This window comes from Pinus tabuliformis, chromosome 7 (assembly GCF_031772625.1).
Source record: "Pinus tabuliformis cultivar Carrire ecotype Pingquan chromosome 7, CPIR1, whole genome shotgun sequence".
Taxonomy (NCBI): domain Eukaryota; kingdom Viridiplantae; phylum Streptophyta; class Pinopsida; order Pinales; family Pinaceae; genus Pinus; species Pinus tabuliformis.
This window is the reverse complement of record NC_142293.1, coordinates 1,811,125,066-1,811,142,690: the sequence shown is the minus strand read 5'-3', so window position 1 is coordinate 1,811,142,690 and position 17,625 is coordinate 1,811,125,066. Positions and strand designations below refer to the sequence as shown.

At 38.0% G+C, this 17,625-nt stretch overlaps 1 protein-coding gene across 2 annotated transcripts; it reads left to right on the top strand.

Moving 5' to 3' along the window:
• Positions 1 to 1,805: 1,805 nt before the first annotated feature.
• LOC149255616 (DNA topoisomerase 2-like) lies at positions 1,806 to 12,233 on the top strand. 2 transcript variants are annotated; one of them, XM_089460541.1, is made up of 21 exons: positions 1,807 to 2,584; positions 3,545 to 3,837; positions 3,936 to 4,002; positions 4,235 to 4,505; positions 4,609 to 4,808; positions 4,932 to 5,141; positions 5,236 to 5,349; positions 5,497 to 5,607; positions 5,719 to 5,883; positions 5,968 to 6,153; positions 6,244 to 6,399; positions 6,481 to 6,614; positions 6,879 to 7,047; positions 7,144 to 7,332; positions 7,424 to 7,610; positions 7,723 to 7,772; positions 9,358 to 9,783; positions 9,926 to 10,127; positions 10,226 to 10,284; positions 10,373 to 10,463; positions 10,595 to 12,232. In XM_089460541.1, exons 1-21 carry the CDS (start codon positions 2,012 to 2,014, stop codon positions 11,728 to 11,730), a joined length of 4,989 nt encoding a protein of 1,662 aa, XP_089316667.1. In that variant the 5' UTR covers positions 1,807 to 2,011; the 3' UTR covers positions 11,731 to 12,232. The 2 variants fall into 2 exon arrangements, with proteins under 2 accessions (XP_089316666.1, XP_089316667.1); XM_089460540.1 differs by having other exon boundaries at positions 1,806 to 2,584; positions 5,236 to 5,607; positions 10,595 to 12,233.
• Positions 12,234 to 17,625: the final 5,392 nt, after the last annotated feature.

The window sequence follows — 17,625 nt, the reverse complement described above, 5'->3', positions numbered from 1 at the left end:
ATGGTGGTTTCTCAGCTTCTTGTGCACAACGCAAGGAGGTTCTTTCTTTGCTTCAACAATCTCTCAATGACCTCCCCTCTTAATGCCTCATCGCCTTACCCAACAAGCACTTAGAATGCATCTATGTGAAACAACTTGGGTTTGAGACATTCACAATTGACTTTCCAAATAATAAATTAAATCAAATGATCCCTCATTGTATTTCCATCACTTGACAACAATTTTGGCACTCGTTTTTAGCTAGATTTGCTTCTCATACCCATTTGTGTGCAATCCAATCTCTTTGCACATGAGAACACCTCCATTCTTTGCACTTCCTCTCCACACGAGAAGACATTCGTTCCCTTCCACATGAGAGCACTTCTGCATCCTCTACATTCGAGAGCATTCTCTTTATGCTCTTCCGACACCCCCCTTCGTGCATGCATAGTCTCCCAATTCCTTTGTCTCCTTTCTCTTTCCAATTTGTGGGCTAGATCAAAAGCTTTTGGTTAGATCTCAAAAGTTTTTGGATGGGCACTTTGCCCATGATGAAACAATTAGGTACCAATCCCAACTACCTTTATAATTATGGGAGTTGGTAGTTCAACTATCAACTCCTCAATCTCCTCAATCAACTATTTTCTTGGGAAAATTGACAAATAAGGTTTTTGATAATTGGTTCAATAACATAATTATTGGCATGGGTTATTTCACAACCAAGGATTTTCCATCATTACCCCCTTGCCATCTCCCAATTATGGCTCATGGTTAGTAGAGGCACTCCACCCCTTCATTAGTTCCGCGTTTACAATTGCAATGCATATTATCTTGGGTTTAATCTGTTTCACAATTACCTGCCTACGCAAGCAACACTATTATAATTACTCACATTATTAACAAGAAATTCATAACTAAGATTTTACATTCATAAAAAATCTAAAACAAAAATAACATTTTTTTTTGATTATGTGGAGGTATAAAGTATGTATTTTATATCACTTCAATATATAAATGATAATTTTGATATATTTTAAACATTAATTTCTTTTGATCTTTAAAAAAATACCAATTTTTCGGAAATCAAATATCTTTCCAACAAGCAACACTATTATAATTACTCACATTATTAACAAGAGATTCATAACTAAGATTTTACATTCATAAAAAAATCTAAAACAAAAATAACCTATGTGGAGGTATGAATTATATATTTTACATCATTTCAATATATAAATGATAATTTTGATATATTTTAAATATTAATTTCTTTTCATATTTAAAAAATGCCAATTTTTGGAAAATCAAATATCTTTCGAACATATATATAAGTGATATTAAACCCAATCAAAACCTATAATGTTTTAGGTTTTTAGATTAGTCAAAATTTGAATATGAATTAGTTATATGATATTGCTCTTTCTCAATACTAAACTCAAATTTAAATGTGAAATTTATTTTATTTATGTAATGAGTCACCTTTAACATGGTGAGTTAACTTTAGTGAATAAGCATTATCAATTATAAATAAAAAATTATAAGTGAAATTTTTATGCCTACTTTTGTGAATATTAGGCATTTTGGTTTGATGTTCTTGTCAAATTAGATCACCAAAATTACAATGAGTCAATTTCCTTTGAACACTATTATATATATAAAAAAAATTAAAATTAAAATCCAAATTATACCTTTCAAGAAAAAATAAAATCCAATTTATACATTTCATGTCATGGTTTACACTAACATTCTTTAACTAAATATAAATATTTGATAACTTCGCTTAAGTGCCGAAGAACATTCGCATACATAGCCGTTACCTCCACCATCTTTTTCAAAACATAATTTAAATTTCACTAATCGAATCCCAACCATCCAATACAAACCTCCAGATTTCAAAATTCAAATCAACAAATATCGGATCGCAAGGGCTCTGATTACCAGCTCCTGCAAGCCCATGGCCTCTTAGCTCTCAGACCCAACACACCACGAATCAAATTGCACACAATCTCTGTGTCAAACCATTCTCTGTGACATGGCCGGCGGGAAGAAGCAACCATTGCAGCCGAGCAATAGCGCAAACATCCAACAAACCAGCAGCAATGGCGTCAAGGGAAAAACCATCGAAGAAACATACCAGAAGAAGACTCAGCTGGAGCACATCCTGCTTCGTCCCGACACCTATGTTGGCTCCATTGAGAAGCATACCCAGTCCCTCTGGGTTTATGAGGGCAATCAGATGGTTCACCGGAGCATATCATATGTGCCCGGTCTCTACAAGATCTTCGATGAGATCCTCGTCAATGCTGCAGATAACAAGCAGAGGGATCCCTCCATGGACTCTGTGAAGGTGGAAATCAGCGTGGAGGATAACTGCATTAGCGTTTACAACAATGGAGACGGTGTTCCTGTGGAGATTCACCAGGAGGAGGGCGTGTATGTGCCGGAGATGATATTTGGGCATCTTTTAACGAGCAGTAATTATGATGATTCTGAGAAGAAGACCACGGGTGGAAGGAATGGGTATGGTGCCAAGCTTGCCAATATCTTTTCTACTGAGTTCATTATTGAGACCGCCGATGGGAAGAGGCAAAAAAAGTATAAGCAGGTATGACTCAGTGCTTATTGTCTCTGTTTTTGCTTACTTCTATATGACGGGTTTTTTAGGTTTTTCAGATTAGGACATTTGCTGAAATTTCCTATTGGCTGTTTGTTAGAAGTGTGCCCCCGCTGCCCCCAACAAACTTTTGGGATTTACATAGTTTTACACTTGCAGTTGTGGATGATTTCTTAGTAATGTTGCAGAGCATAACCTTTCTTTGATGGTTATGCTGCCTGTTATCCAAAATGCTTACCCATTGCTCAGAGTTTTGGGTATTTGGTTGTGTACACCTTTGTCTTTCATAAAGGGTTTGTTTTCAGAATGTGAATCTGATCCCATATTTGGCTACTAGGTGAGAATAGGGTAGTAAACAGAGATGATCATTAAATTATGGATCTACTTTTATTTCTTGTTTATGTTAAATGGCTTTGATCTCAGTTTTCTATGGACTATGCTGGATTTGTTTTTCTTTTAATTGTTGGAAGTGATCCTATGAAAATGTACCGAGAAGAATAGAGTACAGGCTACTTTTATTTTAGGTTCTCGGTTTGAGGGGGGTAGCTGTTCTGCCAATTTCAAATGGGACTCGCACTCGGTCTCATCCCTTTGAAGCTCATGCCATTTGGGCAGGGCGGACCAATGTGAGAAGGAAATCCTGGTGGGCAGCTTCATAGTTATTTGACCTTACGGTTCAATGAAACCCTATTGGCTCTGCTTGTAATTTTTAAACAGTCTTTATGTGAGAAAAGGATGCATTCTGGTACATTAAGGTAAATCTCAGGGTCCATGTTCCTGATAATTATAAAACAACATTTTATTGAAATTTTGCCTGTATTTTATTAAAAGAGTGTCTGCCATAAATGTTAGTGACAGTTTTTTTCTTATGCTTGCATTATTTTAATTGGTTTCCGTTACCATTATTTGAGATCCATACCTTTTCCCCTAATTCTGTGCTTTCATATAAAGGTTTTCAGGAGCAATATGGGCATTAAGTCAGACCCGGTTATTACCAAGTGCAAGCCGGGAGAGAATTGGACCAAGGTCACATTTAAGCCCGATTTGATTAAATTTAATATGACCCATCTGGAAGATGATGTTGTTTCCTTGATGAGGAAGAGAGTTGTGGATATAGCTGGGTGCCTTGGGAAGACAGTTAAGGTTGAGCTGAATGGACAACGGTTGCCTGTCAAGACTTTTCAAGACTATATTGGTCTATACTTGCAAGCAGCTTCCAAATCGAAGCCAGAGCCTCTTCCAAGGTCTTGTTGATTCGATTGATGTTTTCGTTCTGAAAAACTTTACCGTTATATTGAATGCCAAAGCTTATATCATCAATAAAATTTTATTGGTTTTTCAGAATATATGAAAAAGTAAGTGACAGATGGGAGATTTGTGTGAGCTTAAGTGATGGACAGTTTCAACAGGCAAGTTAATCTTATTATTCTCTTTCTGAAATTGATCTGGTTTGTGTTTGAACTTTGGACATTGGATACAATCGGTTATAAATTTCTGGCTTCTGTGAAACATTGGTTCTTAGTTTTGAGCACGATTCTGGTTTATGATGCCTGCCTCCAGTTTTTGTTAAATCTTCAGGGTATGACTCTGGTTACTTTGGTTTGTTATGCCTACTTATGTTTTGGTGTGTATTCTATTCAGGTCAGCTTTGTTAATGGAATAGCTACCATTAAGGGTGGTTCTCATGTAGATTTAGTAGCAAACCAGATAACGACCCATGTGATGAACATTGTAAATAAGAAGAACAAGAATGCTGCAGTGAAAGCACATACGATCAAGAACCATTTATGGATCTTTGTCAATTCTTTAATTGACAATCCTGCTTTTGACTCCCAAACAAAGGAGACACTGACAACTTGCCAGAACAGCTTTGGTTCGAAGTGTGAACTCTCTCAAGAATTATTGAAGAAAGGTACTTGGTGTCTATTAACGATTACTTATCTCTTTTTAACCTTTGTAATGGGTAGGGTCTGGTGATTACAGTGGTAACCCTTGTTTGTGTCTGGTGATTACAGTGGCAAAATGTGGAGTGGTTGAGAACATATTGTCATGGGCAGACTTCAAACAAAGCAAGGATCTCAAGAAAACTGATGGAACCAAGAGACAAAGGTTGACTGGTATCACCAAGCTTGATGATGCAAATGATGCAGGTGGCAGGAATTCTGAGAAATGTACTCTAATTTTAACAGAGGGAGATTCAGCTAAGGCCCTTGCTGTAAGTGCATTCACCTTGTATTAAAGCAAGACTGATATGCAATGAGGTAGTACTAAATATTGTCACAGGGTTTCATTTCCATTGCCAGTTTGAGTGTAAGTTTTGGTTGTCTTTGTGCTTCAGATGGCAGGGTTGGATGTTGTTGGTCGAAACCACTATGGTGTGTTCCCTCTCAGAGGCAAGTTGCTGAATGTAAGGGAAGCTAGCCATAAACAGATCATGGAAAATGCTGAGATTCAAAATATCAAGCAAATCCTTGGTCTGCAGCATGGAAAGGAATATGACAGTGTCAAATCTCTGAGATATGGCCATCTGATGATTATGACAGATCAGGTACATGATGTATGTTGATAACTGTGTAGTTTCTATGTAAGTTTGAAGGATATGATCAATTGGAAACTGGTTGTTTATCCTTTGTTTCTTGTAGGATCATGATGGTTCCCACATCAAAGGATTGCTGATCAACTTCATACACTCTTTCTGGCCATCTCTACTTAAGATTCCTTCATTTCTCGTTGAATTCATCACTCCTATTGTCAAGGTAATTATTTTCATCATAGCCCCTGTTCTCACTAAGTGTACAACTCCATTAAAAAAAGTGCAACTCCTTGACTGTACGAAGATGTATATTATTTCAGTCAAATGGAGCATGAAGACCTGCGTTTACTTTTTTGTTTTTTTGATGAAGGCAACCCATAAGGATGGAAGGGAATTGTCCTTTTACACCATGCCTGAGTATGAATCATGGAGAGAATCTCTGGGTGGATCGGCATCAGGCTGGACCATAAAGTACTATAAAGTAATGCTAGATTCTTTTCTCTTTGTATATTTTGCCATCCCAGCTTGGGTTTTTGTGAGGATCAGCTAATTATGTTTCTAACTTTCTCCATTCATTCCTCGAGTTATGCAGGGTCTTGGTACAAGTACTTCGAAAGAGGGGAAGGAATATTTCAAAAATTTGGCCAAGCATAAAAAGGACTTCATGTGGATTAATGAGGAGGATGGAGACGCGATTGAGTTAGCCTTCAGCAAGAAGAAAATAGAAGCCAGAAAGAACTGGCTAAGACAATTTGAGGTAATGAAATTAATTTGAAGCAACAAGGAAAAAGAAAGAACACTAATCTGCTCACAAGACTTAACATTTGGGGACCTGTGACAGCCGGGAACATATTTGGACCAGACTGAGACGCTTATCAAGTACAGTGACTTTGTAAACAAGGAACTGATCCTATTTTCCATGGCTGACTTGCAAAGATCCATCCCATCCATGGTCGATGGATTGAAACCAGGGCAAAGAAAAATTCTGTTTTGTTCTTTCAAGAGAAATTTTGTCACACAAGCAAAGGTTGCCTCCTCTTAGCACAAAATATTTTTTTACTTCCTGTCTTATATCTCACTCTTAGAATTTGAAAAAGAATGTTACCCTTTTCAACAGGTTGCTCAATTCTCAGGTTATGTCTCAGAGCATTCTGCTTACCACCATGGTGAGCAGAGTCTTGCCAGCACAATTATGGGAATGGCACAAGATTTTGTTGGAAGCAACAACATTAACCTTCTTGCTCCACTTGGCCAATTTGGTACCAGAGCCCAGGTGAGAAATTTGTGGGCTTCGAGCTGCTTCTGAAATCTTAATGATCTTTATATCTATTGATGATCGTTTCATTTTTGACAGGGTGGCAAAGATCATGCGAGCACTCGATATGTCTTCACATGTCTGTCACCAATAACACGTTTCTTGTTCCCAAAGGAAGATGATGTACTGTTGGACTACTTGAACGAAGATGGGCAGAAAATTGAACCAACATGGTAAATAGTTTAGCTTGGTTTGCATTAAGAGTTAAGAATCATATTGATGCTATGTAATTTTTATGTATAAAGTAGTGTTCATGTCCATGTTTTAGGAGTTGATAGGCATGTGCAGAAGCATGAAGAATTGCGAGGCTTAGAAATTCTGTATAACTTTCGGGGGCCTTGTGCATCACTTGTTTGTGTTATATTAATTCCTTTCTGCTTGATCGAGTTTTGTCATTTTGTAAACATTGGTTTTTATTGGTATTGCCTGTGGCACAGGTATGCACCAATTATTCCGATGGTGCTTGTGAATGGAAGTGAAGGAATTGGGACTGGTTGGAGCTCCTTTGTACCTAACTATAATCCAAGAGATATTATTGCAAATATAAAGCACATGCTTAATGATGAACCTTTGCAGCCAATGGTACCGTGGTACAAGGGTTTTAAGGTAATAATCCTGTCCATTTTTCTATTTAGATATTTGCTGGTCATTTTACAAAATCTCATTTGATGTTGTTTTTTCGTTTATCTGGTATATTTTCAGGGTACAATTGAACAAACATCTACCAAGGATAATGGTGTGTCTTATACAGTGAGTGGCATTATAGAGGAAATTAATGAGACCACATTGAGAATTACAGAGCTGCCCATTCGCAAATGGACACAGGATTACAAGGAATTTTTGGAAGCATTGATGACTGGGAATGATAAAATTAAAGAGCCATTCATAAGGGTAGGCTGCTGTCATACATCTAAATGGTTTACACCAAAGAATTCTCTAGTATTTTGAAAAAACTTTTCTCATGATTTTTTTTGTTTTCCAGGATTACAAGGAGTACAATACTGATACCAGGGTCCATTTTGAGGTGTCATTGTCTGAAGAGAATATGAAGGTTGCACTTCAAGAAGGTCTTTTAAAGAAATTCAGGCTAACCACTACGATCAGCACAACTAACATGCATCTGTTTGACTCAAAAGGAATCATTCATAAATATGAGACCCCTGAGCAAGGTGCATTCTTGAATTCATCAAGATTTGGTTTTCTTCCAGATATCTATTCGTTTATCTTTTAATCCACAAGTTCAAGGATGGCTCTAAACAAGTTTATCTGATGAACTTGCAGTTTTGGTGCCCTTCTATCATCTCCGACTGGAATTATATGAAAAGAGAAAGGTAAGCCTGTTTGTATGTCATGGCAGTGGGCACTGACTTGAATTAAGGTTAATTTAACAATGCTGTGGATAAATGAATACATTTTTTACCTTATTTTTTTTGGCGTTAGATTACTTTCATTGGCATTGACTTGATGTCTCTTATACTTGAGCCTAAACTATATTATATTTTTGAATGGTTTTTTATCCAACTTTTATAAGAAAGATTTTGTATTGTTGAATTTTTTTTCCGTTACCTCTTTAGAGAGGGCTTTCTATTCTGGCTTCTGATTAAGAACTCACTGGTTTTTTTGACATTTCTATGCTTGCCTGATAGCTCTTAGCAGATTTTTAAATGTTATATCGTGTTTCCTTATGCTTATTTAGTTTTGGATTGAATGTTTATACTTGTATCCAGGAACTTGTTTTAGCAAAGCCTTTCGAAAAGTTACCATGGCTAATGTTGAGAAATCCATTAGGGCAGCAACTTAGGGTTTTCTCTTATTATGACATTATCTTGTGATATTTAATAATTAGTTCTTCTTCTAAATTATCTTGTTCTTATCATCAAGACTAATGCCAATCAATAAACAAAAGAGAACACAAGATGTAGGCACACAGCCAGGGCAAAACCCCTAGGTAGGGGAAAACCCAGTCAAACTCTTCCAATAGTAAATTCAAATCAAGTTGAGATGACCAAGATGCTTATTACCTAGACCAAGGACACCTTCCATCCATCAAGTCAACCTTGTTCATAAATGACACATCATGTTTCGGTTCTGTAGTCATATCATACTTTGGTCCTGTAGTCATACCTTATTTCGGTCCTGTGATCATACCAAGCTTTGGTCCTGTAGTCTTGTCAAGCTTCGGTCCTGTATTCATGCTATGCTTTGGTCCCGCAGTCTTGTTATGCTTCGGTCCTGTATTCATGCCATGTTTTGATCCTGCAGTCTTGTCATGCTTTGGTCCTGTATTAACTTAGTGTCTCGGTCCTGCAATTACCCAATACTTCAATCCTGTAGATGATCCGAATCATCCTAAGTTCTAACTTTGCTGTCTGTGCTATATATCTGAACTTCTTTTTCATGTCACAGTTGGGTCGAGTTCACATGGGTATTTATAGTTGTTTCTGACTGTAAATGAGGCCGACATGAATAATTAGGAGGAGCCGACTTATAGAAGATGAGGTTGGGACCAATTTGAGGCCGACTTGATGGATGGAGGGTTTGACATGACAAAATAAATTTCTTTCTTTGACACCATGAACCCAAGAAGGGTTTCTTACATAATAAATTTGACTTTGACTTAAACAAAAATCCTAGAGCACTCAATGGGTGCTTTGACCTATTGACCATTGACCCAAGCATGAAACCCATGCTTTAATAAGTCAATAAAAATTTCCTTTTATAAATAATTTTTCTTTTCTTTCTTTTGATAGATACATGACTCAAATTCAATTATGAAGACCGACACTAGTTACATTCTTCAACAGCTAAAAGATCTGCAAGCTCCACATTTTTTTTTTGGTTAAATCCATTTATGTTAGCTGAATTGTGATAATTGGGATGAATGCTTCTAACATTGTATTAAAATTTTGAATTCAGAAAGTCCAATTGGAAAACCTCCAGCTTGAACTGCTGAAATTGGACAATAAAGTTAGATTCATTCTGGGAGTTGTAAACGGAGAGATCATAGTTAACAACAGGAAACGTGCAGACTTGCTGCTTGAGTTAAAGAACAAAGGATTCACTCCATTCCCCAAGAAGGGAAAACCTGTTGAGGCAGCTATTGCTGGAGCAATACCAGAGGTTGAAGAGTCTCCTGAAGACAATATTGAGACAGCAAAGGGTGTTCGTGCCGGAGATTATGAGTATCTTCTTTCAATGGCCATAGGAACATTGACACTGGAAAAGGTCCAGCAATTATGTGCTGAGAGAGACAAGGTTGAGGATGATGTTGAGGAGCTCAGAAAGGCAACTCCTAAATCTCTATGGTGCAAAGACCTTGATGCCTTCATAAGGGAGCTGGAAGTAAGTTTTGCCTCTTTGGCACTTTCTTCCTGATCCAGGATTGTGCTGATTCTTCCTGATTGAGAAGCAAGTTGCTTAAGCAATTTCTTTTATTTTTGTCTTATGGCATATTTGGTTTCTCACTTGTTTGTAAATTTCGTAGGGTCAAGAACTGCAGGAGGCCAAGGATGACGAGTATGAATTGAGCAACATGGGAAGTGATGCTGCCAGAATCTTCAGACAAGTAGGCAAAAATCAGAAAAAAACTACCAAAAAGACTGTTACTGCTGAAAAAGCGGATTCTCAATCAACCACCAATAATCAGGCATCCACTGTTTCTGTTTCTACATCTAATGCACAGAAGGGTAATGTTGTATTCCTGAACTGTGACTGAAACTCATTGCTGTATGCAACATCTTGTGCTGGAAAAAGAATTTGACATATGTCTGGAATCTTTCTGTAGAAACTGCAAAACCCAAGGAAGGAGGAGGTGGGAAGAAGGGGGCTGCAAAAAAGCAAATGGTTTGTTTGAAGTTCCATCCTATTCTAACTGTCTACAATCTAATGTATATGTTGTCTAACATTACTGATGTGAATCGTCTCTTTTCAGGAAGTGGAGAATGATGGGGATGACAAGTTAGATACCAGCCTGCAGGATCGGCTGGCAGCTTATAACAATGGGTTATCAGCAGATCAATCAGGTTTCTATTTTAGGGTTTTTGATGCAACAATGCTATTTTTACAAAACAGAATTTTGGTAATCTGAGTATTTTGAAGATTTTTTTTCTGGTTTAAATTCGTTTTCTGTAATCTGAGTGATTTGTATTTGCAGCTATTGAGGATCAAGGCAGCATGCAAAGTTCACAAAATGAAAATCTTAAGCCAAAGCAGAAAGAGCCCACTAGAAGAGAAAAAAAGGCTGCCCCCATCTATGTTGACATGTCAGATGAAGAAGAGGATAAAATAGGAACTGTTCCAGAAGAAGAATATGAAGAGGAGGGAGAGAAACAACTAAGGCAGGTTGGTACAAAAGGGAAGAAGGCTGCCAATGGTAGAAGGAAGGCAATGGTTGTCAGTGACAGTGATTCTGATTTTGGAATTGAAGATGCTGAATCTGATTATGAGGAATCCCTTCCTAAGGAGTCTAAGAAACTTGCTGCTGATAAGGTCACCAAGCCCTCAAAGATAAACCCTACAAAATCTTCCAATGGTAGAATAAGGAAGGCAATGGTTGTCAGTGACAGTGATTCTGATTATGGAATTGAAGATGCTGAATCTAATTATGAGGAAGCCCTTCCTAAGGAGTCTAAGAAACTTGCTGCTGATAAGACCACCAAGCCCTCAAAGATAAACCCTACAAAATCTTCTAATGGTAGAAGAAGGAAGGCAATGGTTGTCAGTGACAGTGATTCTGATTTTGGAATTGAAGATGCTGAATCTGATTATGAGGAAACCCTTCCTAAGGAGTCTAAGGAACTTGCTGCTGACAAGGCCACCAAGCCCTCAAAGATAAACCCTACAAAATCTACCTCTACAACTACTGCCCCTGTACCCACAAAGAGAGGACCCAAAAGGGCATCCCAAGGACAAAAGCTGATTGATGAAATGCTAAAGCCTAGTACATCAGATGATGATGCAGTTCATATTGTACAACCATCACCTTACAGAAAATCTCCTGAGAATGAAATAAGAAAGAAGAAACCATCTCCGTTCAACAACAAAAGTGGATCAATAATGTCAAATCTGAGGCAGGGGAGTCAGATAAGTCCCCCCAGTGCAAATGGCTCTGTTGGATCATCATCCAACAGTCCTGAAGAGGTGAACGAAGTTCCAAAGCCAGCTGGAGGAAGAAGGCCACAGAGAGCAAATCAAGCTCCGGTGCAGTATGTCTTGAGTGAAAGCAGTGATGAAGATTACGAAAATGAAGTTGAGATCAACGATTCTGATTTTGCAGAAGATGATGATTAAACTGGGAAAGCTGCTCAATGCACAATGTACAGATTTACTTAGTATTCGTGTTATTCTGATTTTCAATATAGTTGTATCTAAATATGGCATGTATGCTTGTGCAGGTCCTTTGTAAGGAATAAGCAGCTTTCTATCAGACTTCAAAAATGCTATTCTCTAGCATCAATGAAATTTGATACAAACTGCAGCTGTTTTCACAATCTTTTGTTTTCTTTGGGTCATATTCCTTTCATTCTGCCTTCTGTAATATATATTGCTGAAGAGGAAGAACTTCTTGATCATATTTGTTTTTGGCCACTCTCCAATCTCGATCCATAAGTGAGCATACCTTTGATTGCCTCTTCTTTATTTTCTGTCGTCTGTAATTCATATTGGTGAAGAGTAAGAACTTGATGACGTCTGTTTTCTGCTGCTCTCAAATCTTGATCAACAGGTTGGCATACAGCTGATTGAATTTTGAATATTTTAAAAACTGGGTAGCATTTGTTGAAATAATTCATCCCACTGAGTACCATATTTTTTTTAATTCTTTAAAGTTGATTAATGGAATGGATTGGTCCTCTCCCTATCTTTTTACCCCGTTAAAAAATTAAACACTTTCAGGCTTAATGCGATCTTGTTAAGTTGTGTTGCTATGTTATTTTGGCTACTGTTTAGCTTTGGAGAGCCAAAATGACGTAACCTCATGTTTGCAAGCAGGATGTTTACATGGCTTTTACCCACTCAGCTTGTAAAAATATGCAATAAAATTTCTAAGAATCCATTCTTATCTTTAGCTGTACTGGAATTACTGTTTTTTGTTGCGTTCTAAATGGGCTATTAATTTTTCACACTTCTTAGAAGTTGAAGTTTTAGGTGAGTGTAGAAAAGTGATTGGTTAAAACCAAAATTATTACTTATGTTTCGATTTTTAAATATTGCTTTTATGAACATTTTCCAAAACATGAGGTAAGGTAATTTAAAAGTATGTGATCTAGCCACACGATTAAGAAAACATGGCACTGAAACATGAAGTTTTGTAAACGAATTTTCTCTTTACAAGCATTTTCAAACAAGTTTTTAAGGCACGAAGAATAATGTGATCTAGTCATACGATTCCCAAAGCATTGTTATCTATGCAACCAGACACGTCCATATGCCCTATGTTGTAGCATAAATTTACCCAGTCAATTTTTTTTTTGTTGCTACTGGGGAAAGGACAGTAGGAAGATGACCCCAGCCTCACTCAGAAGATTTCAGGCTTTTAGTGCTTTAAAAGCTGAGATTTATTGTTTTTATGTATATATAGTTTTATTTTCCATGGTGGGGAATTAGCAACAGACAGAGACAGTGGAATGTTTAGCAGAGCTGAGCTTTATGATCTAAGTCCCTTCCAGGCACAATCTTTAGTAGAGGGATAACACCTTCATCAACAGTAAGGGATTTATCAGATCCACTGCTTGAGGAAACTGCAGCAGAGGAGCCCAAAGTTACATCGAGTAAAACAGGCATTTTGAACCGTCTGACTTTCAAATGGTTGGATCCTTTACTACGTCTAGGGTATTCAAGAACATTGGAACTAAAAGATCTATGACATTCGCCCTCTGAATTTGAAGCATTCACAGCTTAAAGGGCATTTGCAGAAGCAAGGAATGAACGTGAAAAAGTATAATCTCCCAATGCTCTCTGCTGTGCGTTAGACTCTGTAGGCCACCTCTTCTTTGTATTTGCATTACCTGGTTTATATGTGGCTTCTGTAATCAATGGTCTCTGCTTCGGAGTTCAGTGGCCTATTTTTGCCCATGGAATCAGGATATCAGAGACAAATGAAAGAGAGATAAAGTTCAGAGATATCAGGATAAGCTACAGAGATAACAGGATAAGTGAGTATTAGGTTTCACTCAGGAATCTTGCAGATTGACATTGAATGCATTGTCGGTCAATTTTGTTAATTCAATATTTAGTTAGGACTGATAATGACTGTTACTCTTCTTGTGAATGTCATTATCAAGTGCTATATATAGAGAACAAATGCATTGTCTTACCACAAAATTTGTGCAAGCTTTATATCCCTTGTTTTTAGAAATAGTTGCTTTGCTTCTGAATTCAATGGCAAGAAGGATGAGGAATCCTCAAGTTCTTCTTTTGAAGCGGATAACCACAGCCTTCTTCAATGTTTTGCCCAGAGCTATAAGGGATTCTCCAAAGAAGGCAAGGTATTTCACAATGAAAGATGAAGCCATGGGTCGATCATGCAGTGCTCTGCCTACGGATGTTTCCAAGAGATCCTGTGTAGTGTATGTTGGAAGTGAACCCAGTAGATTTGTCATCCCAAACACTTATTTGAATCATTCTCTGTTCAGGGTATTGCTGGAGAAGGCCGAGGAAGAGTATGGGTCTCACCATTCCCCGTGAGGAAGTTCCTTTCCATCATCTGACATCCATGTTGGCTAAAGAGGAAGCAAAGACAGAGTAATGCACAGCTCAGCCATTTAGATCCAAATGCAGCTCTCAGCCTTCCAGACCTTTCTAGATTTTGCAGGGGACCGGTCGTCCGGAAAAGACTTCCCCGAAGCATTTGATATAGCTTGTTTTCCCCTGACAGTTCACGATGAAATCACAGATCGACGGTGGAGCGCAGGGCTCCCAACGCAGCAATTAAACGTTCCAACAGGGTAGATTCTGCTGTCCTGGGCAAATACAGCGTTAGGAGGCGGGAGAATGAAAATGCAACCAAATTATCATGGATAGGGTATCTTCCTGCTGTGCAAAGTGATCAACAGAAACTTTACAACCCTTTGATTTTTTCTGGGGTGAGATAGAGAGGATCAGGTGTTTTCCGTCCAGGTATTATGCATTAATTGGGTTCAGAACTGTAAAAGAAGCCATTTGTGCAAAAGATGGCCTATAGGGAAGGCTTTTTAATAATCCTGCAATACAAGTTCTTTATTCAAATGGTGACAGTGGGCCGGTGGATGATCCCAAAGCTAATTCTACTTTTATGACTCCATCGCTTCCACGTGAAGGTCCATGTCCATCTAGCAGTGGATCACAGTTTGTTTCAATTCAAAGGTTTGGGCCACAGACAAATCCTCAACTAATCCTCGTCATTGATTCAACTAATCCTCAACAGACAAATGCGGATGGAACTGAAACCCTTTGAAATGTTTCTTTGCCTGCATCTCCTGCTGGAACTGGCCATGTAGAATGTTATGGAGGTGTAGAGGAAAGTTGTTGCTGGCAATGAACAATCACTAAATTTGGAATTCCCATTTGCAATGCACGATGCATTTCAGTAAGCAAAAGAAACAGATCTGGATACGCTCAGCAAACATTTTTACCAGGCACGTGGTTTTGCATCGTGTTATTTTGTGCTCTAAAGAGACCAAGATGCGTATCCTTATCAAGAATTTCTAGGTTATCTGAGTTCGAAAAAACCGCGCTTGTGTTGCACAATTTAGCGATGGCACAACGATGTTTTTGGTGTCTCCCTCCGAATTTCGAGAACATATTCTCAGGGTGCCTCACAAAAGTTATATTTTTGGTGTCGTGCTCCAGTTTCTGCAACAAAGCAATGCTATGCGCTGGAGAACAGTACTGCCATACAGTCCTCAACAGCTTCATGTTGAAAGACAACAGTTTCCTGTATCCACCCAAATGCCCGTTAACGAGGATCCAACGTAATGTGCAACAGAAAATATGCCAAGATCACTTTCAACTGGGCAAGTTGCTTCTCTAGTAAGGACAAATGAGATACCAGATACAGAGCTCAATGCCATTTCTAGTGCTGCTTATGATGCCTTTGGTAGTAATTCACCCAGATCATCACAACTGTGGAGATTCATAGGCTGCAGTTTGCATGTAGTTGTGGCTGAAGGAAGAGGCAACGTTATGCCAGAAGAAGGTTATGGTCCAGTTTATGTTGCGCCTCCCTTACGAGGATGGTTTGAAGGAAATATTGTCTCTCAGCTATCTTCGATGATGTTGATCAGTGGGGAAATTGACGAGAAGAGTAAAGTACATATCGATGCGATACTTGAACAACAGAAACCTCCATTCAAATCGAATGGCTAAAATTATGTGTCATGGTCCATTCCCGCTAATACTTACCGATAATAAACGAGAAACTGGCCAGAAATATTTACCTAGTAAATATGCATTACAAGGTCATTTCTTAGCAAAATTTATGAAGAGCTGTTATATGACAGCTGGTTAGAATGGGTGGCAGAGTTTCCTTCATTTATTGGGCAATTGAGACAGCACATAGGTGTAGGTATCAAGTGCATTTCTATTTTTAGAAATCTGTTTCATGATTCTAGGCAGTAGCCTAGCTTTGTAAAAGAACAAAGAAGTTAGCTGTAGATGTGAGGGGTTGGCTTTTGGGAGAGGACTTGTAATCATAGTTTTAAAATTTGGCCGATTCGAAACGGAAACGGCTGAGTTGATCCGTTTCATTGCCTAGAAATGTGACTCGGTGGAGGAAACGGTTCAGTGGGCCGAGTCAGCCATGACTCGGCCAACTCGACCGTTTCTATATTGACTCGGCCGAGTCATAACCAGTGGCCTGTAACCCCATCAAAACAGCGTTTTGACATTTTTTTAATGAAATTTTGAAGTGTTTGCTGATTGGTTTGAACTCCAATGTGTTTGGACAAAGTGACATTCTCCTTAATCTTCATTTTCATCCTTTTACTTAAATTTTTAACATTACCATGAAATGACTCAGGATGTGTGAGAGTGGTTTCGGCCTCGTTGGATTTTATATGGAGAAAGTAGAATTTTAGATTTCATTCAAAATCTAGCAGACTTATCAGATTTTTTCAGGATTTCAAGATTGGAGGATTGCAATGTTTCCATTGAATTTTGTCATGTATTAGGGTATGGAACTCGTATTTAATCAAGAGCACCAATCCCTCTATGTACTTTGATGTTGGTGACATTAATTGTCGAACTCCTCTGGGATTCGCTCCCAAACCAGGAGCTTCTGAAAATGTCGCTCCTGCTTCCGTTTTCGCTCTCGCTCCTGCTCCCAACTTCCAAGTAACACTGAGCCAAATGATGTTGGTCACAGACTTTTGTTGTAGAGGCCATTTATAGCCTCCTTGGTTATGTGTTTTTGTTTTGATCTCTATATCATCATCGTGTATGTATTGGACAATGCATTGGGTGCCATTTTGATATAATGGATATATTCATGAGCCTACTTTGATCATATGTTGTTTTCTATTTATATTCTAATGCTGTGTGTTTGGAAACATGAATGAAAATCTTTAAAATTATGTGTTTTTATAAAAAATAAATATTTAATGTATTTTTTACAATAACCGAGTCATTGAAATCGAGTTCGAGTTGGCCGAGTCGACGACCGAGTCGGAGTCGACCCTCGGCCGGAGTCGGAGTTTTAAAACATTGCTTGTAATCTGTGTTTTTGAGCACTTTGCATTCAATAGATTTAATCAGAGGATTTCTGTTTCAACTTGTGGCTTTAGTTAGTGTTATTTTTTGTTATTTTCATAATTTGTTCATGTGAGCATATTTAGGTTATATGAAACACGGAGAATATAGTGTAGATAAGTTGTTTATGCCATCCTTTTGCACTCATAGTTTATCATCCTGATTTGATATGATTTAGATATGTTATTTGTTGAACCATTGAATGCCATTCCATGTGCTTTCTTTTCATGACAAATCGCTGTTATACTGAAGTTTGGTGTAAGGCTGTGTTATATTCTTGTCATCTTCCTGTCATCAGTTTCAGTTAATTGGTATCTATCAAGGTTGAGAGCAGGCCTTTTGGTTAATCCTCTGGGAGAGTTCTTGACACTTTGAAGTAACTTTAACCCTTAGCAAACATTTTTAAAAACCCCCACATCCTGATCCCTTGACACACTTTCTTAGCCAGAAATTGTCTATAAG

Excerpts from the sequence above, each read along its gene's own strand:
- LOC149255616 (XM_089460540.1), top strand. The coding sequence starts at position 2,012 with ATGGCCGGCGGGAAGAAGCAACCATTGCAGCCGAGCAATAGCGCAAAC. Across the intron at positions 6,400-6,480 it reads AATTTGGTACCAGAGCCCAG|GGTGGCAAAGATCATGCGAG; the intron begins GTGAGAAATTTG and ends CATTTTTGACAG. Across the intron at positions 9,784-9,925 it reads CCTTCATAAGGGAGCTGGAA|GGTCAAGAACTGCAGGAGGC; the intron begins GTAAGTTTTGCC and ends TAAATTTCGTAG.